The sequence below is a fragment of the Gossypium raimondii genome, chromosome 3 (assembly GCF_025698545.1).
Source record: "Gossypium raimondii isolate GPD5lz chromosome 3, ASM2569854v1, whole genome shotgun sequence".
Lineage (NCBI taxonomy): Eukaryota > Viridiplantae > Streptophyta > Magnoliopsida > Malvales > Malvaceae > Gossypium > Gossypium raimondii.
In genome coordinates, this window is record NC_068567.1 from 4876288 (window position 1) to 4900449 (window position 24162).

Sequence of the window (24162 nt, forward strand, 5' to 3'; positions counted from 1 at the left end):
AAGAGGAGGAGAGGACCACCACACCACCGTCGGCCGTTGCACCAGGCGGAGGAAGCGCCGTCGACTGCGCAAGGCGGCTAGGGTTCGGCCCAAAGAAGAAGAAGAAGAAGAAAAGAAGAAAAAGAAAGAAGACAAAGAAAAAGAAAAAAGAAAAAAAATAATATCATAGTCGGGTTAAACCGACCCGACCCGGAAGCTGACCCGACCCAGCAGTCCAGCACCGACCCACCAGCAACCCAGCAGCAGTAGGCCCATTCCCAGTGGCCCAAAACAACAACCAGCAAAAAAAAAGCAGCAGCAGAAAAAAGGCAGCAGGCCTGTCCAAGCCCAGCAAGCCTGATCCAGTCCAGCAAGCCCAGAATAGCAGGCCCAACAGCGCCAGCAGACCCAGGCCCGTTCCAGCAGCAGGCCAGCATCCAGCCCAGCGCCCAGCGGCCCGATCTGTAAAAAAAGAAAAAAAAGAGAAAAGGCCCATTTTCAAGCCCATAACTTTGGGCTTTTGGTAATTTTTTAACCCATTTTAATTTAGTTCATTTATTTAAATATTGTCTTATTGTAATTAAATTAGTATTTTTAAAAATAGTTTTTTTAGAAACATTATTATGTGTAATTTTATTTGCATTTTTTTAAAATATAAAAAATCATTTTAATGCATAGGGTAACGAACCGATTTAATATCAAGCCGTTGATTTCATCGCTATGTTGGGTGAATATCGATGGCTCGTGTTAAATACGGGACGCCCTTTTAAAAAATTGAAAATATTCAAAAATTCTCGTGTTTTTAAAAAAAATTAATTAATTAAATAAAAATAAGAATTTCTTGTGTTTTAATAGAATTACGATTAAATATTAAATTGAATCAATTTGACACTAATTTATTGATTTCATCGCTAAGTTGGGTGAATATCATCGGTTTGTGTTAAATACGATATTTCTTTTAAAAAAATTTCGTGTTTTCAAAAAAATTCTCGTGTTTCAAAATTTTCATGTTTCCAAAAATTTCCGTGTTTCAAAAATTTCGTGTTTTCAAAAAAATTCTCGTGTTTCAAAATCTTCGTGTTTTCTTTCTTTTTTTTTTAAAAAAAAGAAGAAAATTTTTTCTGTGTTTTAACCGGATCACGATTAAATATTAAATTGAACTCATATTTTTAAAAATTAAGACAACGTGCGTTTAACGAGATACCAATTTTGGGCAGCGCGAGGGTGCTAATACCTTCCTCGCGCGTAACTGACTCCCGAACTCTAATTTTCTCTGGATTTTAACGTAGACCTAAATTACCTCCTTTTTTTAAGAAAAGTTTAAAAATAATTTTTTCTTCTAAAAAGAGAATTTTAAAGGTATCTGATCACACCTAGAAAAAAGGATCGGTGGCGACTCCCTTTTCAAATAAAATCAAAACTCCATTTTCAAATTTTCAATAATCACTTCGACTAGCGCCCGTGCCCAAAATTTTTTTAGGTCACTACAAATAACTTAGAAACTTCCGCTGCAAAATAAAGTAATCAATAAAGTAATCAAAATATTATTTCTATTTTTTTATTAATGTTTTGAAAAGTGAAGCAAGCTTTTGGGCCGACTTGGCCTAAAAATGAGTCAAGCTTAAATTTTTAAAAAAATTTGTAGGTTACAGCTCGACCTATAGTCAATTCTAAGTTGCACAAAAGAGAAAAGAAAATGACACAAATATAAAACCCCATTAAAGTCTATTAAAACAGAGTACAAACATGGGCGAATCTAGGGGGTTGTCAGGGGCCTTGGCCTCCTAAATTGGTCATTTAAAATTTTAAATTAATAAATATAAAATTATACTTTGACCACTCCTAAAAATGATAAAATTTTAATTTAATCTTTTAAAAATTATATTTTTACTATTATAAAAATTACAATTTAATTTTGTCCCTATCAAAATTAATATAAATATATAATATCTTATAACATAAAAACGATACATGCACAAAACAAATAAATAGAATAATCTAATTGATGGATAGCTTTATATGTTGCTATAAAATATATATATATCTTAGTAGATTGTTGGAAGTTTTTTAAAGCAATAAGTACCATTATAATTACAATACAAATAAATAATTATAATCATAATTAACTATTAGTTAAAACTTTTATCTAACATTTAAATGATATCCTCCGAAACTAAAGTAAATTAATCATGAAAACAAATCACATTATTAAACGTCACACACCAAATCAAATAACAATGGCCTTAACCTTCAACCATTAGCGAAAAGAAGAAGAAGAAGAGCCACCACCGACTCGAGAAAACGCGTCATCACTGACTCAGACAAATGCTGAGCAGGTAAAATTTGCTTTAGGTATTGAAAAAAAAGGAAGGGAACAAAACATAGTGGAGGAAAAGTCAAAGTGAAAGACTGATTTCAAAAATTACACATTTTGTAGATAACATAAATCGTGCAGGTGACAGTGACACCAATTTCAATCTCTAACTATTTAATCAGCTGGAATCTTTTCCGCATATCCACATAAGGTTTTGGTACGAATCGAAAATTTCCGACATAATACTAAATATAAAAACAATAAAAAAATTACATAAAGTAAAATTTTTTTAAGCAGTTTGTTTCTTATTTTGTGTTTTGCTCAGTGGCGGTACCAACTTTTAAAGTTGGCTATCGCCCGCTTTTTTTTTCTCTCGCCAACCTTTTTTTTTTCTTATTCACTCTCCAAGCCTTCTCTCTTTTTAAGTTTTCAGATCTATTTTGTGAGTATCTTTGTTGTCTTCACAAGTTGTGATGGATAGATGACGATGCATGTCGTTCGCTAAAACTCCATTAGCCACCAGTAGTTTTTCTTGAAAAGTGGGTGGCTTTTAGTCAACTTCTCAATCTGTTTCTGTTTTGAGACTATTTCAGAATAATAAATGGTTTCACGAGTCAATTTGGACCCGTCTTGTGTTTATATGTTTTTTTGTTTGTTTTACCACTGTTTAATAAGTCTTTAGTTTTAAAAGTTTTTGTCTGCTCTTGTAGCACGATTTTTAGTCTTACTTATGCATGTAATCTTAGTTTTATAAGTGATTTTAGGAATAGTTTTGTTGCCGTCCTCTATAGTTTGGTGAATGCTCGATTCTTTTGTCGATTTTTGCTTGCCGCTTTGGACCATTCGGGGCTAATTTCCTTATTGTGTTAAGTGCTTGCAATCACTCCAGATATGTCATACTTGAGTTGTGATAAAGTCAATTGTCAATGTGTTATAATGTTTTCATTGAATGAATTAACGAATTTACCTTAAAAAAGAAACATAAAGTATAAAATCATGCATATAATAGATATATAAAACTATTTATACATCAAAATTTATATAATATAAATTATTAAATGATAAAAATATAGAAGATTATTAAATTGTAATTTGATTAACCTCAATATTATTGTTAATACGAAACATCGATTATTTTTTCCACTAATTATTTAATAAACTGGAAACTTCCGCATGTTCTCAAACACAAAGATGATGTGGGGGACCTTCGCATAAATAAGGTGCCCAAAGTTAGGTATATACTTCATTAGAATTGAAAATTTCTGACATAACATTATATAAAAAAAGATATTAAATAAATATGATATCATCATAAAAGAATATATCATGCATATAAAAGATATTTAAATTTTATATTAAATTATCATAAATTTATATTTTAAATAAAAATTATGTAGAGAATATATTTATAAAAATTAATATAAAAAGCGAAATTTTAATTGAAAGGGTAAAATTAAAATATTGAAAATTATGGTGTGTTTCAAGTACAAATTTCATTAAGATATATTTTAAATTCATAAAATGATAAAAATATCCTAATAAAAATGTTTGTTATTTTATAAAAAGAATAAAATTTCAATATTTCATACTCAAATGCACAAGGGTGGATTTCGGGGTGGTAGGGCCGTCGACACCTAAATTTTGTTAAATTCATTTAAGTTCTCTTAAGTTTTTAAAATTTTTATTTTGATCTTATAATTAGTGATTAAAATTAGGATAAATTTGTATTTGGGCCCCAAAGTTTTCCAAAATTCCTTTTTAAAATTTGATTTCTTTTATAGAATTGATAATTTTATGATAAATTTAGTAACATTTTAGTTCAAATTGACAAATTAATACAAAGTAGTAGCTAAATATTAATTTAGTAAAATATTTAAACTTAAATAATTATAATATCTACTACGAATTGAGCAATTAACTTATTTTATCTTTCCTAAATTTAAAAATACCTTATTAAAAATGGGTCGGGCCTACTATGAATATATTTATTTTATTTAAATACCCGCCCCTCTTTAATCAACAAATTTGACTTTGCCTCTGAATATGCATTAAAATATCAAGTATGCATGAAAAATGAAAGGACAGAGTAATGTAGATCATTGCCTTAGATTTATTTTTGTTATGTTAGGCCAATATATTTGCCACCATTTCTCCATGCATGTAGTGGAACATAAGTAAACGCTATGTTGATCCAGAGCTATTTTGGATGAACAAAAAGGCTTGCACATGAATGAGAAAGCAAGACAAAATCTATGACAGATAATCGTGCAATTGGCTTTTGAAATTTATTTGAAATCATCAGGATATTGCTCATTGAGAAACAAGAAGATATAGAATAAGCATTCGAATGAGTACAGCCATGAGCAACTGGTCTCTCATCAAACATGAAAGAAAACATTACTACATTCCATACAAGAATAAAACAGAACATCAGCCGGCAGTTCCTCTTATTATAAATACTAATTTTTCTAGTAGCTCAATTGTTGGGAATGGCTAGCCGATGGGAGCATTCTATTGAGGCTTCCCCAATGGTGGGTGTCCTGGATAGTGACCGTATGGTGGCTCATATGCTGGAGGCTCATAAACTGGTGGTTTAGGTTTTGGCTTTTCTTCCTTTGGTGGTGCATAAACTGGTGGCTTAGGTGGTTTGGGCTCATATATTGGTGGGTTGTTGGGAGGTTGATACATTGGTGGTTTTGGTGGCTTAGGTTCGTACATTGGAGGCTTTTTTGGAGGTTCATACATTGGTGGTTTGGGTTCATCAGGTTTCTTTTTCTTTGGAGGTGTATAAACCGGTGGCTTTGGTGGCTTAGGTTCGTACATTGGAGGCTTTTTTGGAGGTTCATACATTGGTGGTTTGGGTTCAGGTTTCTCTTTCTTTGGAGGTGTATAAACCGGTGGCTTTGGCTCGGGCTTCTCCTTCTTTGGAGGTTCATATACTGGTGGTTTGGGTTCAGGTTTCTCTTTCTTTGGAGGTGTATAAACCGGTGATTTTGGCTCAGGTTTCTCCTTCTTTGGAGGTTCATATACTGGTGGTTTAGGTTCAGGCTTCTCCTTCTTTGGAGGTTCATACACTGGTGGTTTGGGTTCAGGCTTCTCTTTTTTTGGAGGTGTATAAACCGGTGGCTTAGGTTCATATGGTGGTGGTTTCACCTTGGGAGGCTTGTATACTGGAGTAGGGGGTTTCCCATAATTTGGTGACTCGTAGGTACCAAAAGTGGGAGCGGTGAGAGTCACCACTCCAAGTAGCAATACTAGCAAGTGTGTTGTAGACATCATTGAGTCTTGGCTTTCTATGGTGCCATGAGAAGAGTTCTTCTTATAGTAGTTTTGGAGCGCTGTTGTTAGCGCATGTGTCAAAAATTTTTATTGTTTATGTACCTTTGTAAATAGTCAGCTAGATGTTATCAAATCTTTTAAATTATTCATGAATGTAATAGGGCCCATGTAGGTACAAGTTAGTTGAAATTTTGGACTATGGATACGCAAGACTGAGTCATGATTGAAGAAAATTAAAAATATATCATAGGTCCCTATATTTTTCAAAATTTAGAATTTGATGCTTATATTTTTATTTTCAAATTTTAAGTCCTGTTTTCATTTTTTTATTAAATTTGTTGATGTGATCTTTTAAAATAAAATAAAAATATCACTTGGTAGTAACGTAACTATAACAGGCCAATTTTGTCCAGCCCACTATAAACTAAAAATAATAAAATAAATAAAACTAAATGAATAAAAGTCCATTTACAAATTGGGCCCGATATATTACAAGCCCTGTTGACACCATTTTTTTGTGAAAACGGGATCGACTTGGATTTTGAAAATGAAAACGAAAATGGGAGTCGCTACCAATCCTTTTTGATAAGGTGTGATCGGGCCACCTTGAAAAGTGGTTGTTTTTAATAAACAATTTAATTTTATTAAAACAACGATTTTGGTCCACGAAATTCAGGAAAACGGGTTCGGAAGTCGGTTACCTACGAGGAAGGATTAGCACCCTCGTAACGCCCAAAATTGGTACCTAATTGATTAATTAATGTCTTAGTGTCGAAGATTGAAAACTTTAAAGAGATTTAAAATACAATCCTTTATTGAAATGTTGAAAATTTTAGGGAAAAGAGCATATTTCACGTTAATCGAGAAAGAGAATTATATCCAGTAAGTTAGGACACAATGTCTTGAATTCCCAATGCGCGAATGAATGCCAAAAATTTACTTATTTAAAAGATATTTAGCTATTTCGGATTTTAAAAAGGGATCATGCTCAGTAAGTTAGGACGCGATCTTTTCTTCATTCCTGAGATCGTTTAAAACTTGAGAAAAAAAAAGGGATCATGCCCAATAAGTTAGGACACGATTTCTTCTTAATTCCCGAGATCGTTTATAACTTGAGTTTGAAAAGATCCATGTATTTAGATTTATTGTGAAAATTGAAACCCCGTAAGTTAGGGTATGACCTTCTCGAATCTAAACACGAGATTTTGCTTATTCAAAAATCATAATTTATGCATTGAATAAAATTAATCTAACACGAAATGGTAGAAATGAAACTAGGTGTTAATATGTGTAACAAAACGATATTGAATGCAATGGTGTAAAAATAATACGAGCAATAGCAACAAAATAAGATAAATAGAAAGACAAATCAATAACATACAAAATAACAAGTACATAAGTAAATAAAATTAAAACATTCTTTCAAAATAATAATGGAAACATAAATAAATAAAGAAAATGAATAAAATTATAAAATGTAAAAAGATATATATGTATGTATATATATGTATATAAAAATTATAAAATGTAAAAATATATATAAGTATGTATATATATATTCATGAAAATAAATAAATAAATAAATGTATATAGATATATATAGATCTATAGATATGTATATAAATTAAAATATATATATACGAGTATGTATGTATATATAAATAAGTTGTAAAAATATATACGTGTACATTGATATATATTATGAAAATGTATGTATGTAAATATATAACTAAATTTGAAATTAAAAGAGGTATGAATGAGTAAATAATTATAATAATACTAAGGTAAGTAATAATAATAAATATAATAATAAATTAATTAGTTTAATAATAATAATAAAATAACAATAACGGGACTAAATTGAAAATAAAATAAAATTTGAGGGGAGAAATTGGAAATAAAATAAGGCAAAGGATTAAATTTGTGACGAGCGCGAAATGAAGGGGACCAAAAAGGAAATTTATCCAGGCCTCGAAAACGGGCAGCTTCGATGGGGACCAAATTGAAAGCGCAATAAATTATAGGGCTAAATTAAAAAAATAGAAAATACTTAATTAAAAAAACATTAAAAAAGCAGAAGGCTAAAGTTGCAATTAACCGGCCAGCCTCCAACGAGGGCTCCGACCATCGGTCGCCGGTCACCGGCGCTTATGCCGCCGTACGCGGCGGCGAGGAGCCAAAAAAATTCCTTTTTCTTCTGACGCGCTCCCTCGGCTTCCCGAGCACTCCGGCACCGATGAACAGAGGTAAAAACTCCTCCCTTTTTTCTTTTATTTCGAAAATAAATAATAATAATAAGTGAAAAACAAGAGCAAAAAATAAAAGCAATCACCTTAAAAAAACGATTTCTATTTTTTTTATTTCTCAAAATGTTCTCTTTTTTCTCTCAATGTTCGTAAGAAAGAAAAAAAAAACCCCTTTTACAATGGTTGCTATGGCTTTATAGCCATTTTTACAATATTTTTAATCTATTTTTGCTTGTCATTTCTCTGCAGGCAAGTGGGTGAAGCAGGTGCGGTGGTGGCAGAGGCAGAGAGCAGGTGCGGATGGGACGGTGGCAACTGTGCCACTTGCACTGACGTGACGGTGGCAGTGCTAGGGTTTCAGAAAAGCTGAAACCTTAGTTTGACTAACTGTTGAGTCCGATGGAGGTTTGGGTATTTGGGCCTTAATTTTGGGCTGGGGACCTTGGGCTTGTTTAGGCTGCTGTAGCTGGGTTAAATTTTTTGTAAATTATTTGGTTCCTTTGGTGCGGGCCCAGGCATAAATTGGGCCTTACAAGCCTAAATGGCCCAAAAGAAAAAAAACCTAAAGCCCACAACATTAATTTTTCAGAAAACTAAATAGAAACCCTAGCCTCTGCGTCTCACCCCACGTTAGCATGCTCGCCGACTGAGGCCTGACGCGCCCTTGTTGCCCTTGCACCAAAATGGCAAGGCTCAAGTCCCGTCATCATCGTTGACCCTCCACCGTCGCCTGCAAAAGAAAAACAAGGACATCAAACGCAAAAACAACAAAAGCAAACAGTAAAAAATGAAGAAGCATAAACGATGTTGTAAATCAACTATAAAAGTCACAACAACCACCATGTATTTTTTGGACAGAGAAATACAAAAAAAAAAGCATCAAGTTTCAAAAAGGTAGGATTTTTTTTTCAAAGCCCAAAAAAAAGATAAAATACTTACTTAAAATTATCGTCGTCACCGCCGTCATAGGTCCTTTTCCTCTGACTTAAGGAGCCTAGGAACCCTTTAGGGTTCCGTCGAAGGCCTCGTCAAAAAAGGGTGAAACCTTTCGGTTTCTTTTCCTTTGGCTGAGCGTCGGTTAGGTTTCTGGGAATTTAAATCCCAGATCTGTGTTCTATTCGAAGAGGGGGGGATCTAAAAGGCTTTCTTTTGGGAGTTTTCAGCCATTGGAGGTTACAGGGCGGCCCTTGGTTGGATATGAGAGAGATTGGAAGGAAAAAAAAAAGGAATAGGAAACCTTTTTTTTTTAAACGGATGGAAATGAGTTTTTTTTTTTAATATTTTTTTAACTTATATAGATTGAGATAAACGATGTCGTTTCGAAGGAGTCTAGAATGCCAAAAAAACGATGCCATTTTGGGGCCAAATCGCCAACCCGACCTGAATCACCCTTAGGATCCATTTGTTTTTTAGGGGGATTTTTGCAACTTTAGTCCTTCCGCCTTTTGAGTTACCTTAATTTGGACCTAATTTCACTGTTCTTTCTTTTTAGAAATTAGGCCATTTTATTTGGGTTCATTTTCAATTTGGTCCTCAGACCGCTGACCCTTCGGGGAAGAACGCGTGTATTTTTTTTGGATTAATTTCTTCGAAGCCCTTGAAACTTTGCATCGCGTTTTAATTTAGTCATTTACGTTTCAATTTAGTCCTTATTTTCCCTTTTTCTTTAATTATTTTGCGATTTATAATTTAATTTTTACTTAAATTTCAATTTAATCCTTAGTTTTGTTAATTTTGCCGTTTTATTTACTATGCCATTTATTTTAGCATTTAGATTTATATTATTTACGTTTCCTTTTCGTTTATACACTTTTATTTTTATTTTTCCTTCATCATTATTATTATCATTATTTTATTTATTTATATTATTAATATAACAATAACTATGTTGTGCTATTACTATTATTATTACAAAATTGATATTCTCATTGTTAATGTAGTTGCAATACTATCATCATTTATCAACACGTTTTTTATTTATTATGTATTATATCACAACATATTCATTAGTTTTTGTTAAAAAATATATATCGTTTTCGAGAAAAGGGTTATCTTCGTATAAAATATTCAAAACCGAGGTAATGTTCATTATTTTTGAGATTCGAAGAAGTCATGCTCGTAATTTACGGAATATGACATTTTCTTAGAACTGAAATAATCGAATATCCTATTTAAAATAACAAAAAAATTTAAGTAACGATCAAAACGACGATTATTCTGGTTTTCGAAAGCTAAAGGTGTCATGTCCTAACTCATGGGGCATGATCCTTTTTCTCGATTAATTCGGAATAAAGCCTTTTCTATTAAATATAATTAGGTAATGTCTTAATACAAAAAGGGATCGTGTTTTAAATTCTCTTCAAATTTTCAATTTTCGACACTAAGACATCGAGTAATCAATTAGGTACCAATTTTGGGCGTCACGAGGGTGTTAATCCTTCCTCGTGCGTAATCGACTCCCAAACCTATCTCTTGGATTTTTGTAGACTGAAAATCATTTTAATAAATCAAACCTTTTATTAAAATTATGAGGTGATCCGATCACACCTCATAAAAATGATTGATGGCGATCCCATTTTCTTTTGTTTTAAAATAAAAAGTCGATTTTAAAAAAGGTTTTGACAGTAACTAAACCTGATCAAGGGCTGGGTAGCCCAATAGGCTTAGTCCGACTTAAGTCGAGCTTGGACAAATATTTTTGCACCTCAAACCGGCTCAACCTGGTCATAATTCAATTTAAATAAGAAAAAAATATTTATATTATTTAAATTTAATTATAAAACTATATAAATATCAATTAAAAATATTTTTAAATATTTTATTAATTTTTGAATAGTGAAACAAATTTTTTGGATGGGCCAGCCCAAAAATGGGTTTGGGCTTGAATTTTTTTGGAATCGGGCCTTGGCTTGGCCCATGGACGGCTCAAAATGTTACTAAAAGATGATGTTGTAATGAACCCGAATTTAACAAAATAATATTAACAATGTTAATAGTTGAACCTGAATTTTGAAATCTAAAAAGTAGAGAGACTAAAGTAAAAATACAAAAATTAAATTCTAAATTTATAAAGAGTACAAAAACTTATGACATATTCTAACTTTGAAGAAAAACTTATGGTCATATTTGTGTTCTTTTTTATACAATGCTTAGAACTATCCATAGTTTCTCCGAACCCATAAATAGGAGGATAATGCGCTTTAACACATTCAAACCCACATCCTCCTGTATTGGCAATAATGTCTATACCAATTGAATAAAGACTCAATCGGTAGGATTAAATCATGACTTAAATCTTTACCTTATGTATACATATTTATATTTACTTCTCTTTCCATGAGGTAGTTATATTTACTTTCTTTATAAGAAGATTGGGACATGAACAACAGATAAATTGACGCATAAAAACTAAAATGTCGCTAAATTGACTGTAGAAAACATTGTCGGTAAATTTAGTGTTTCATCCGGCCATTTTATTTAATCTCAATTGGTAAACTTTAACTACTCATAAATTTTTTAAGACAAGAAATCAAATTTACTTAAAAGAAAGTAAAGAGAGTTGAATGCTCTTATTTTTTCTTTAAATTACTTAGTTTTATTTATTTCAATTTAAGAAAAAATTAGGAAAAAAAAGTAATTATTTTTTAAGATGCGAAATATCATTTCTATCTTTCTATAAATTGTTTTAGAAATCGGATTTGATTTGAAATAAATCAGTATAATCATTTGTTTTATTATTTTCCATAGTTTAACCACACACAAAATTTGGGATATGATGGATTTTAAAGGTTCGGAAGGATATCGTATTAAAAGAAGGTAATGTAGTCTCTTTCAATTTTGAAATTGAGTAAATTAGGTTTTTTTAAATTGAAGTAATTTAATTCTTGTCAATTTTGAAAGCGAACAATTAAGGACAATTAATCACCGCTAATTTTGTTTTCAATTGTAAATAATTTTGATTGATATAATAACAAATTTAACCACATTTTGTCAATTTAATAACGATTTAACAAATTTAGCTAGCAACATATACATAAATGTTGATGCTAAATTTGTTGAATCTTTAAAATTTAGATCAAATTAATAAAACATGTAAACATTGAAAGTTAAAATTAATGTTATCTCAATTAAAATTATGTTGAGGATGGTGTTTTTACAAATAAAATAAAATATGAAAACAAAACAGCCTTAAAATAAGATTAGCAACATATGGTCAAAGGTACCCCAACTTGTGAATAAGATAAAAACAAGTTGTTAAAAACCTTTAAATTTTTATGCTTTCAATCTCACCAAAGTCATCTTTTCTCATTACTGTAATCATCAATTTGTTATTATTATTATCATCATAATTTTTATTTAATTTAAACTTTGAAAAATGATCAGAATTGGTAGTTTTCTATGGACCTAATTGTGTCTGTCGGTGTAAAAATACATAAACTAATTTACGATTTTGAATCTCAAATTTAATAATATGTGTATTTGTATTTGTTTTTCTGTAAATGTACTTGTTGAGAAGTCACAATCGTAATTGATAGTTACATTTATATATTAGAAATTGGGATCTCAAAATTCTAAAGTCTCCTCTTTATTATTAAACTAAGCTCTCATTGGTACCACCAAAATTTCATTGGCATCCTATTGTGATTAATATTTACTTGATTTCGAGTATAATTTTTTTACAAAACAAATCGTAAATTAAAAATAATATAAAAATTATAGATATTATATTTCAACACTAGTTTTTGATTTCATTGGTTTTAACAATAATTAATTAAAAATTCATAAAATTAATAAAAATATTAAAAATTCAACGGCTAATTTTTTATTTACCAATTTAATCTTGTACAATGGAATGCACTAGAAAACGTGAGCTTAAAACAAGGATCATGAGCAGGTAAAATTTGCTTTAGGTATTGAAAACAGTGGAAAGCAAGTCAAAGTGGAATGCTGGTTTCAAAGATTTGACATTTTTAGCTACATAACTCCTGCAGCTGACATCGACACCAAATCCTAGTTTCAACCTCTAATTATGTAATAAGCTGCAAATTTTCCGCTTCTCAAACATATGGCGGGGCAGTGGGGACCTTTCATTGGTAAGGTTAGGTAAACACATGATAGCAATTGAAAGTTCCCGACGTAGTACTATATGAAATTAATTAAAATGTTACATAAAATATAATATCATGCAGATAAAAGATATTTAAAAATATATATGCTAAGATGTCAAAATGTATATAATAAATTAATATTTGAGACATTATGACATATATTCTAAAAATAATGCAATATTTATTTTTGAAAAAAGTCATAATATTTTTTTTATGTCTTAACTTTGTCTTTACTTGGTTGGCAAAACTAAAGGAGAATAAAATTAGTCAGATAACAATAAAAGCGATTTTTCTTTAAGGTGATGCATTTTTTCCCTCCTTTTTAGTTCATCTGAATGACATTGTAATTAGCATTTTGGAGGGATATTGCATTTGGCATCATCTATGGTATTTGAATTTGAATTTGGTTGTTATTGCTTGACAGGAGTATGATTTAAATATTAATACGTTAATTTTTCTTTTTAAAGTTAGAGAATTGTTGAAGGATAATATCTCATATCCATATCTAAAAATGTGTCATATAGAGTGTCAAACATGCATGAAACATGAAGGGTCAGAGTAACATACAGCATTGCCTTACATTTATTTGTGTTATGTTAGGCCAATATAATTGCCACCGTTTCTCCATGCATGTAGTGGAACTTAAGTAATGTTGTGTTGGTCTGGACCTATTTTGGATGAACAAAAGGCATGCACATGCTTGAGAATACAAGAATGTCTATGATAAGTAATCCTGCAGTTGGCATTTGAAATATATGTGTCGAAATCAGGATATTGCTCATTGAGAAACAAGAAGACATAAAATAAGCATTCCAATGACTACTGCCATCGGCATTCTCGCAGGTAAAAGAAAACATTACTACATGACATACAAGAAAATAGAACATGAGTAGGAAGAAACTCTTATTGTATAGATACTAATTTATCTATATAGCCATAGTAGCTCAGTTCTTGGGATGGCTAGCCGATGGGATCTCTCTATTGAGGCTTCCCCAATGGAGGGTGTCCTGGATAGTGACCATACGGTGGTTTCTTTGGATGTTCATAAACTGGTGGCTTGGGTCCTGGTTTCTCTTTCTTTGGTGGTACATAAACTGGTGGTTTTGGTGGTTTAGGCTCATAAACTGGTGGCTTCTTCGGAGGTTGATAAACTGGTGGTTTGGGTTCTGGTTTTTCTTTCTTTGGTGGTGTATAAACCGGTGGCTTAGGCTTAGGCTTTTCCTTCTTTGGTGGTTCATACACTGGTGGCTTGGGTTCAGGCTTCTCTTTCTTTGGTGGGGTATAAACTGGTGGCTTAGGCTCAGGCTTTTCCTTCTTTGGTGGTTCATATACTGGTGGTTTGTGTTCAGGCTTCTCTTTCTTTGGAGGTGTATAAACTGGTGGCTTTGGTTCGGGCTTTTCCTTTTTTGGTGATTCATATACTGGTGGCTTGGGTTCTGGCTTCTCTTTCTTTGGTGGTGTATAAACTGGTGGTTTAGGTTCAGGTTTTTCCTTCTTTGGAGGTTCATAGACAGGTGGCTTATGTTCATAAGGTGGGGGTTTCACCGTAGGAGGCTTATAAACAGGAGTAGGGGGCTTCCCATAGTTGGGAGACTCATAGGTACCAAAAGAGGGAGTGGCTAGAGCGGCCAGTCCAAGTAGAAATATTAGCAAGTGTGTGGTAGACATCATTGAGCTGTTTGCTTTCCATGATGCTATGAGAAGAGCCCTTTTTATAATGGTAAAGGAGCCTTATTGACAGCCCAAGTGTTGAACAATTTTCTTGTTTTCATGCCTTCGGAATAGTCAGCTAGATGTTAGTAAATCTTTTAAATAATTCATAAATGAAATAGGGTCCATTGAGGTCCCACTTAGTAGAAATTTTGGACTACGGATACACAAGGCTTACTACGGATACACAAGGCTTAGTCATGATTAAGGAAAAGTATAGAAATGTTGTCGTAGGTATCGTAGTGAAACAAAAAAAAAAATCAAATACATAAATAAATCTAGTTATGGTAAAATACTTAATTTTTGAAATATATTTAAGTATTTTTTCTCATACCTAAACTATCATTTTGATATCATTTTATCCAAAATTATTCGATAAGAATGTGCCACCTGTTATGTTTTTATTGACAATTTTAATTTTTTATTAAATTGAGACAATAATGATAATTTAAGTGACAAAAAAAGATAAAAATTAAATACCAAAAACAGATATAATTTAAGGATTAAATGGTGAATTAAACTTTTGCATTATGTATCCAAATTTATATTTACTTCTATTTCAATGAGGTATTACTTTCTTTAAAAAGCTAAGAAGCTTGAGACATGAACAATAGATTAAATTGGTACATAAAACTAAAACATTGATAAATTTAGCATTGTAGTGTTTTATAGCGACATTGTATTTATCGGGGAACCAAAGATTAGACTGTGATTAAAGGTGTTTCATGGAGGGCTTTATCCTCATCGCTTCACTCCTCGCCTATTGTGTTTGATTAGAATCGCTAGAAAGATGTAGAGTTTCGAATTTTCCCTTTGAAATCGGTATATTTCGCTGAAAGGAAGATTCAAGGTTTCTCTTTTAAAAAAATATGAATGGCGACAAGAATGAATGAAAGTGACTAAGAATTTTTTTTTAAAATTAGCTTAGGGTAATTGGCTAATTGATCCTTGTCCATTTTAGTACTAAGAATTTTTTTTTCAATTTAGCTTAGGGTAATTGGCTAATTGATCCTTGTCCATTTTAGTCTCTCAACCTTTAACCACTCGATTTTCTTTTCTTTTCTTTCAATTTAATCTTTAGCTCAAACAAAAGAAAAAAACTCAAAATTACCAAATTACCACTAACTTAATAATTTAGAATTTGAATCTCCAATATAAATTTCGCATTAATAGAAGTTTTCTAGGTAGTTATAGTACTATTAATTCTCAATAAACATTACGATAATTTTATCAGAATTTCGTGAAATTCGACACTCAAAATTTCGAGACATTATAATTTTATAATTATTTATGTCTTGGGTCTTTTTTAGGAGCACTCACCTCCGTTATATGTCAATCTTGATTATTTATTTTCTTTTACGAAAATTTTCATTTTTGGAACTAATTGATCCACTATATTTCAAACTTGCGTTTCTTTAAATTTTTTTAAACAGATTGATCTACCGATACTTTGATTTAAATTAAAGCATTTCCAGCTAATTTGTGAGACTTGATTCCTCTTATTAGGTTAGCAAATACATTTGACAGTTGATTTGCAATAAAATAAAGATTGTTGAAGAAAGCCCTTTTGAATCATCTTATGAATCAAAGACTAAATATGATTCGAGCTTTGATGAAGATGCTCTCTTAAAGAAAGCTTTTTTTGGTAAAGCTAGGATCAAGCGTCCCAATGTTCCACTCTCCACTTAGTAAAGAAATAAAAAGATGAAGCGAGCAGGTGTGCCCACAATGCTTGTTGAAGCTACAAAAGAAGCAATGAAGGAAGAAGTAGCTTTTGATTATTAATGAGAATTTTACACAAAGCATTAATGGTTAATATGCTTAATTATGTTCTAATTTGAGTAAGTTGGATTGAGGGAATTATGCTAAGGGGGAGTTGTAATTGGTTTGGTTGATTAGCTTCATGTCTTGTTTGGTTTTGTTCTAAAAATTTTAAAAGGGGAGATTGTTGAGCAAGTATTTGAAGTGGCTACTATGTGTCAATGGAAGTGCCCACTTCCAACACCACTGTGATAGAATCTTATTTGTCGTATTTGATGTTGGCAAATGATTGAAATAAAATCTTTGGACTATGTTGATTTTGTGGAATTATTCAAGCTTATCCAAGAAGATCAGTCCGTTTGGAGGAACATGTATTAAGGATTGGATTGGATCAAATCAATCACACAAAATCCCTTAGATCAAGGATGTTGGATTGGGACAAAACTTGAAGGTTTATCTTCCAACAGTCCACCTTACTTTGGTCATTATTATATTGTATTCAGCTATATTAGTTGTTGTTTAGAAGGGATTGTAATTGATCCTTAGTATATTAGCAAGTCTTGAAAACTTCTATATATTTGAGAAACTTGTATAAATTTATTTACTAAGTATTAAGAGCATTTATCAGTTCCAAGAGTAACGTTATTGTGAGAATGCATTTGAGATAGTAAAACCTATTGTTATTAGTTTTACAAATTAAATTCTCAAGGAGGAAATTTCGTAGTGAGAGATTTAGTCTTTGAGTACAAAAGCAAGGACTCTATACTGGGAGAGATAGAACTAGGATCACTTGTTTTATTGAGTTCAAAGATAGTGGATTAATCTTATTGAACTAAGCTCTGCAAACATAAGGAAACTAATGCGTAAACAATTTCTTGTTCCCTATTATTCTTCTTTTTTTGGTAATGTCATCAAAAGTGCCCGCTCCTATTTGTACTCCGTTTCTTGGCATGATAACAATCGGTTGAGATCAACACTTTATAATTTGTCTACCTAAACATAATATTAATAATATCTTGTTATTAAACATTAAAAAAATTTATGTTATTTAAAAATCTTTATTTTTTTAAAGTTTACATAATATTACAATCGAAGTACAAATACAAATCCAGAACCAATAGAATTGAACTATTACAACATAGTCAGATACAAAGATATTCGAACAACTATAATCAAATTATTACAATACAAATAGATTAGTAACTAAAAAAATCCAAACAAAAACTGACTGACTTGAACTAAAATCCACCTATAATACCAACATATAATTAAAATTTGAAATTTACATACATGATAATTTCCAGCCTAAGTGTTAGTACAAAACTTCGGTGAGGAAATCTCGAACACACGAACGGAACTTGAACAGAAAAAGAAGAAATAGGACGAGGCTCCAAGGCGTGTATCAAGCCACTATCTTTAAGGTTATATTCACCCCTACCTATCTTCGGTGTGCAAATGAGTTCCAAGCAAATTAACCTCGAGGATACAATGAAGCCAATGACTATTTACGTTTTGCACTGACAATAATAGTCCACTACGCACTGAGCAATGTATAACAAAAACTCAATTTCTACAAAGGATTTCTGCAGTAATACTTTATAGAATAATCTAATAATATTAGAAAATGAAGGAAGGAAATAAAGAATATTTAGAATTTTGTTTTGTATGTTTTCCAAATGAAATCTCATTCCTATTTATAGGAATTTTCATGTCTCTTCATAGAGACATCTTTCATCAATAGGTGTCTTTCTGAATAATAATGTCTTTAAAATAAATACATAATTATTCATTTAATATTATAACTATTCAAATAATATTATTTAAATAGTTATAATTCTTTTTAAAAATCAAATAATAAAATCTTTTGATTAATTACACTCATTCATTTATAGTTATTGGAACACTATAAATATTTGAAAATATTCCAACAATCTCCCCCCATTTTCAAAATATTTTAGATTTTGATATTATTTGGAAATCAATTTGCATAAATGAAGGTATCTTACGATTGAACCTTCACTTAGTGAATATATGTTAAAGTTAATCGAAATTGCATGGTAGAGCTTTGAACCAACTATTCCATTTGATTAACCGAACACATCTCACACAATGATTTCAACATCAGTCAATGCATAGTATCTAAGGACACTATTATGGCCATGTGTCTGTGTCCTCTTTTCATGAGTGCTGTCAGAGCCAAGCCCTTGAGCTCCTAGAAACAGCCACACTTCCACTCACATAGGTAGATCTCATCAAGAGTGTTCCCGTAATTATAACACTATAACATATTTATGTTATGGGTCCATTAAGAGTACATTACTCATCATTCCCTTATCATTACGGGTACCTAGCAATTTAATCTTAGGATGGATTTATTTATAGTGCTAACAGTCACAAACTAATTATGTACTTTGTCTCATTGAACTCAAGACTTGACGTTATACCAAGCGCTGAGTCGAGTTTCCATCATGGGTGACTCTAATTAATGGGCTTGAGTCCCATCCCTTTTGAGGTCCTTTTTACTGCATCTCTAGCAAGACTTTTTGTCAAAGGATCCGCCAAATTTTCACTTGACCTCGCATAATTAATAGTGATCACTCCATCAGAGATTAATTGTCAGACATAACTATGTCTTAATCCAATGTGTCTAGACTTTCCATTATATACTTGGCTACATGCCTTTGCTAGAGTAGCCTCACTATCACAACAGATAGAAATAGATGAAATTGGCTTAGGCCATAAAGGTACATCATAAAGCAAATTTCTTAACCATTATGCTTCTTTAGATGCAGCGGCTAATACAATAAATTATGCTGCCATGGTGGAATCAGTAATACATGTTTGTTTCTTGGAACCCCAAGAAATGGCTCATCCACCAAGAATGAAGATCCATCCACTAGTAGATGCATGATCTTCCAAACTTGTAATCCAACTAGCATCCAAATACCCTTCTAAAACTGGAGGATATCCATTATAACACAATCCATAGTTAATATTTTTCTTTAAGTACCTAAGTACTCTATTCAAAGCTTGCCAATGCAAACTACTTAGATTACTTGTGTACCTACTCAATTTTCTAACAGCATATGCAATATCTGGTCTTTTACGAATCATTATGTACATAAGACAACCAATTAGACTTGCATATTTCAATTGATCAATTTTCCTACCAGCATTAGGTACTAATTTTATTTGAGGATCCATGGGTGTAGATGCTGGTATACAGTTGAAAAGATCAAACTTTTTAAGCACATTTTCAATGTAATGTGATTGTGAAAAAGCTATAGTGCTTTCATCTCGGGTTATTTTTAATCCCAAGAATAACATCTGCTGCACCCATAACCTTCATAGCAAAGTTGTTTGACAAGAATTTCTTTGTGTTTTCTATTTGATCCAAATCCGTGCCAAAAATGAGCATGTCATCTACATATAAGCAAATTATGACACCTTTTTCATTTTCAAAATTGCTATATATGCACTTATCGGATTCATTTATTTTATAGCCATTAGCTAAAACAACCTTGTCAAACTTTTGGTGCCATTGTTTTGGTGCTTGTTTAAGCCCATATAAGATTTAACAAGCTTACATACCTTATGCTCTTGTCCTGGAACAACAAATCCTTCTGGTTGCTCCATGTACACTTCTTCTTCCAATTCACCATTTAAAAATGCAGTTTTAACATCCATTTGGTGAACAACCAAATTATATATAGAGGTAAGTGATACTAAGAGTCTAATTGTAGCAATTCTTACTACTGGAGCATAGGTATCAAAGTAATCAATACCTGTTTTTGTGTAAAACCTTTAGCTACCAACCTTACTTTAAATTTATCAATGGTTCCATCGACCTTCATTTTCTTTTTGAAGATCCATTTACAACCTAATGGTTTGGAACCCGGTGGAAGATCAACTAAGATCCAAGTTTGATTTCCAATTATTGAATCCATCTCATCATTTATTGCTTCTTTCCAAAAAGCAGAGTCTTGAGATTTCATTGTCTCTTCAAATGTAAAAGGATAAGATTCAGTATTATAACAATAAGGTATATTATTGCATATACTTTCACCCTTTCCTTCTACAAGAAACATAATGAAATCTGGTCCAAAATCTTTAACCTTTTTAATCCTCTTACTTCTCCTTAATTCTTGACAAGATTCATCATTACTATCAGTTTGTTCCAGTGGAATCTCATTCTCATTTGAAGAATGAATCAATTGTTGTGGCTGTAATTATCTTGATATAGAATTAAATATATTTTCATCAAAAATAGCATCTCTTGATTCAATAACAGTATTAATTGAAATTGAATCATTTGGTTCAATTACCATGAACCTATATGCCTTGCTATTATGTGCATATCCTATAAATATGCATTCAATTCCTCTTTCACCTAACTTTTTACGTTTAGGTGTTAAAACTTTGACAATAGCTCTACAACCATAAACCTACAAATAATTAAGGTTTGGTTTCCTTTTCTTCCATTTTTCATAGGGGGTTATTTTAGTTTCCTTATTAGGAACTCTATTCAGTATATGACAAGCTATTAGAACAACTTCTCCCCAAAAACCTTGTCCAAGACCTGAATATGATAACATTGAATTTACCATTTCAGTCAAGACTCTATTTTTCCTTTCAGCTACACCATTTTTTTGTGGTGTGTAAGAAATTTGAAACTTGATGGACAATTCGAAGGATTCAAAATAACTTGGATTATAGTATTCTCCACCTCTATCTGATCTTAAGCACTTAATAAATGATTCACAATGAAGTTCAACTTCAGATTTATGAACATTAAATTTATCAAGCGCTTCATCTTTTGAATGCAATAAATATACATAACAATAACTAGAACAATCATCAATAAAAGTAACGAAATATTTATTTCCACCTAATGTAGGAGTATTATGCATGTCACATAAACCACTATGTATCAAATCAAGCAATTTTGTTTTCCTTCTAACCTTAGGGAAAGGGTTTTTATAATTTTAGTCAACATACATGTATTGCATTTTCAATATTATTATTAAAAACATGAATTAAATCTAACTTATACATTTCATTCAATTTTCTATAAGTCAAATGACCTAATCTATAATGCCAAACAAAAGATTCAACCATATAAGCGAAATAGTATTTTATTCTTATTAATAATATTGAGTTTGAACATACTCTCATACATATACCATTTCCCTACAAAAATTCCTCCCTTAGAAAAAATAAACTTATCTACGTCAAAAACAAGTTTGAAACCAAACTTATTCAACAGACTTCTAGACACTAAATTCTTCCTACCTTCTGGTACATAATATACATTATTTAAGGTTAAAACCTTTCCAGAAGTGAATTGTAGTTCAACAGACCCTTTGCCTTTGATTGCTGCGGTGGAAGAATTTCCCATGTATAAGACATTGTCATTTTCACATTGCGGGAACTTTGTAAACATGCTTTTGTCTTTGCACACATGTTTGGTTGCTTCGGTATCAATCCACCATGTACTATCATCTTGTGCCATATTAATTTCAGATATCATTGCAACGAACTTTTCGTTATTATCAGCCTTAGAAGATGATTTCTTCTTTAGAAATCAACATTCATTCTTGAAATGTCCCGGCTTTCCACAATGATAGCATGAGCCCTTTTGTTTCTTTTTGAACTTAGGTGCTCTATCAGTCTGTTTGAACTTTCTCTTGAATGGTTTAGTAGTCTGTATTTCCTCCGTAACATGCACTTTGGCATTTTTAGAATTTTGGTTCTGATCTTGTTTTCGATATTCTTCTTTAATACAAAGATGATTTGCCAAAGTCTCAAGAGATATTTTCTCTTTCTTATGTTTTAGACTTCTTTTAAAGTCTTTCCAAGATGGAAGAAATTTGTCTATTATGGAGGATACAATAATTATTTCATCCATTTTCATATCATATTGCTTAAATTGATTCAGCATCTTTTCTATATCACGGAATTGTTCCATAACAAAACAACCATCAACCATTTGATAATTATTAAAACGACTGACAAGAAACTTCTTACTTGTAACATCTTCGGTCATGTATCTTGCCTCCAATTTATCCCATAATTCTTTAGCGGTGACCTCGTTTTGGTAGGTGTCAAACAAACTATCAGATAAACCATTCAATATGTGGTTCATGCACATGTAGTCAGCATTGTCCCATTTTTATCTTTCTCGGGTTGCAACAACAGATTTGTTTTCATTCTTTTCAGGTCTTGGAGTATCCAAAACATAAGGAATCTTCAAAGTTGATAATAAGAAGTACATCTTTTTCTGCCATCGTCGAAAATTGCCACCATCAAACCGATCAAGTTTGACAAAGTTGGAAGCCAACTCCCTTAGTGTTCCACTATCTTGTGTTGTGGTAGTCATAATGAAATATAACCTTAAATTGTTAGTACAAAACTCCGATGAGGAAAATCTCGAACACACAAACGGAACTTGAACAGAAAAAGAAGAAATAGGACAAGGCTCCAAGGCGTGTATCAAGCCACTACATTTAAGGTTATATTCACCCCCACCTATCTTCGGTGTGCAAATGAGTTCCAAGCAAATTAACCTCGAGGATACAATGAAGCCAATGACTATTTGCGTTTTGCACTGACGAGAATAGTCCACTACGCATTGAGCAATGTATAACAAAAACTCAATTTCTACAAAGAATTTCCGCAATAATACTTTATAGAATAATCTAATAATATTAGAAAATGAAGGAAGGAAAGAAATAATATTTAGAATTTGTTGGTATGTTTTCCAAATGAAATTTCATTCCTATTTATAGGAATTTTCATGTCTCTTTATAGAGACATCTTTCATCAAACAGATGTCTTTCTCGAATAATAATGTCTTTAAAATAAACCCATAATTATTCATTTAATATTATAACTATTCAAATAATATTATTTAAATAGTTATAATTCTTTTTCAAAAAATCAAATAATATAATCTTTTGATTAATTACACCCATTCATTTATAGTTATTGAAACACCTAAGTAATCAATTAAAAAAATTTGATATTCAAAAGTTAGAATTCGGTTAATATAATATATGGATAAAATGAACGTAACGTGGATTTGGCCCTCAAGGAACAAATGGTCAACATTCATGGTTTCTTGATTTCAAACACTTAGGTAATGGCTATTTCCACCAACAAAATCTCCATGCACGAAACGACAACAAGATCTCTTTCAACATGTCGGTTTTCTTTAAGTAAATAAAATAAAAAAGAAATCGGTTATTTTCTTCTCGTGCTTTTTCTTATCATTTCCATATGGGTGAAATGAATTCACCCTACATACTTAAATTATGATTCAATTCTTTTTAATTCATACGAAAATTTTAAAAATATATATTCTAAATTTAAAAATTTACTAATTAAATTTTAACTATAAATTTAAACGTGTTTAAACATATTTCTTTTCTCATTTAAAGGTTTGAAAGATTAAAATAGGTGCAAATATTTTATAATATTTTAAAAATAACTTAGCCTACAAGTGGAATCATACGAGTGAGTGCTCAACACTTCATTCCAAAAGCAGCCGTAAAAAAAAAAGGACTAGAAACATATGGTCAAAGCTACCCACTTGTGAATGCTTTTAATCTTTCTTTTCTAATTAAAGTTAAAACTTTGAAAAACGAAAAAAAACAAAAGGTTCTTCATCACTTTTGAACGTATGAAAGCAAGAAATGGATGCCTAGGTATGTATGTCGGTGTTAATATATATAAAGTAATTTATGAATTTGAATCTCAAATTTAA

The 24162-nt window shown here is 31.4% G+C and overlaps 2 protein-coding genes across 2 annotated transcripts; both read right to left on the bottom strand.

The window, feature by feature from the left end:
- Positions 1–4546: 4546 nt before the first annotated feature.
- On the bottom strand, positions 4547–5605 carry LOC105796724 (repetitive proline-rich cell wall protein 1). The gene has a single exon (XM_012626515.2). The coding sequence runs from the start codon at positions 5570–5572 to the stop codon at positions 4805–4807; it is 768 nt and encodes a 255-aa protein (XP_012481969.2). The 5' UTR covers positions 5573–5605; the 3' UTR covers positions 4547–4804.
- Positions 5606–13684: 8079 nt separating this feature from the next.
- On the bottom strand, positions 13685–14601 carry LOC105796725 (repetitive proline-rich cell wall protein 2). The gene has a single exon (XM_012626517.2). The coding sequence runs from the start codon at positions 14592–14594 to the stop codon at positions 13905–13907; it is 690 nt and encodes a 229-aa protein (XP_012481971.2). The 5' UTR covers positions 14595–14601; the 3' UTR covers positions 13685–13904.
- Positions 14602–24162: the final 9561 nt, after the last annotated feature.

Coding starts and splice junctions, on each gene's coding strand:
- LOC105796725 (XM_012626517.2), bottom strand. CDS start 14,594: ATGTCTACCACACACTTGCTAATATTTCTACTTGGACTGGCCGCTCTA.
- LOC105796724 (XM_012626515.2), bottom strand. CDS start 5,572: ATGATGTCTACAACACACTTGCTAGTATTGCTACTTGGAGTGGTGACT.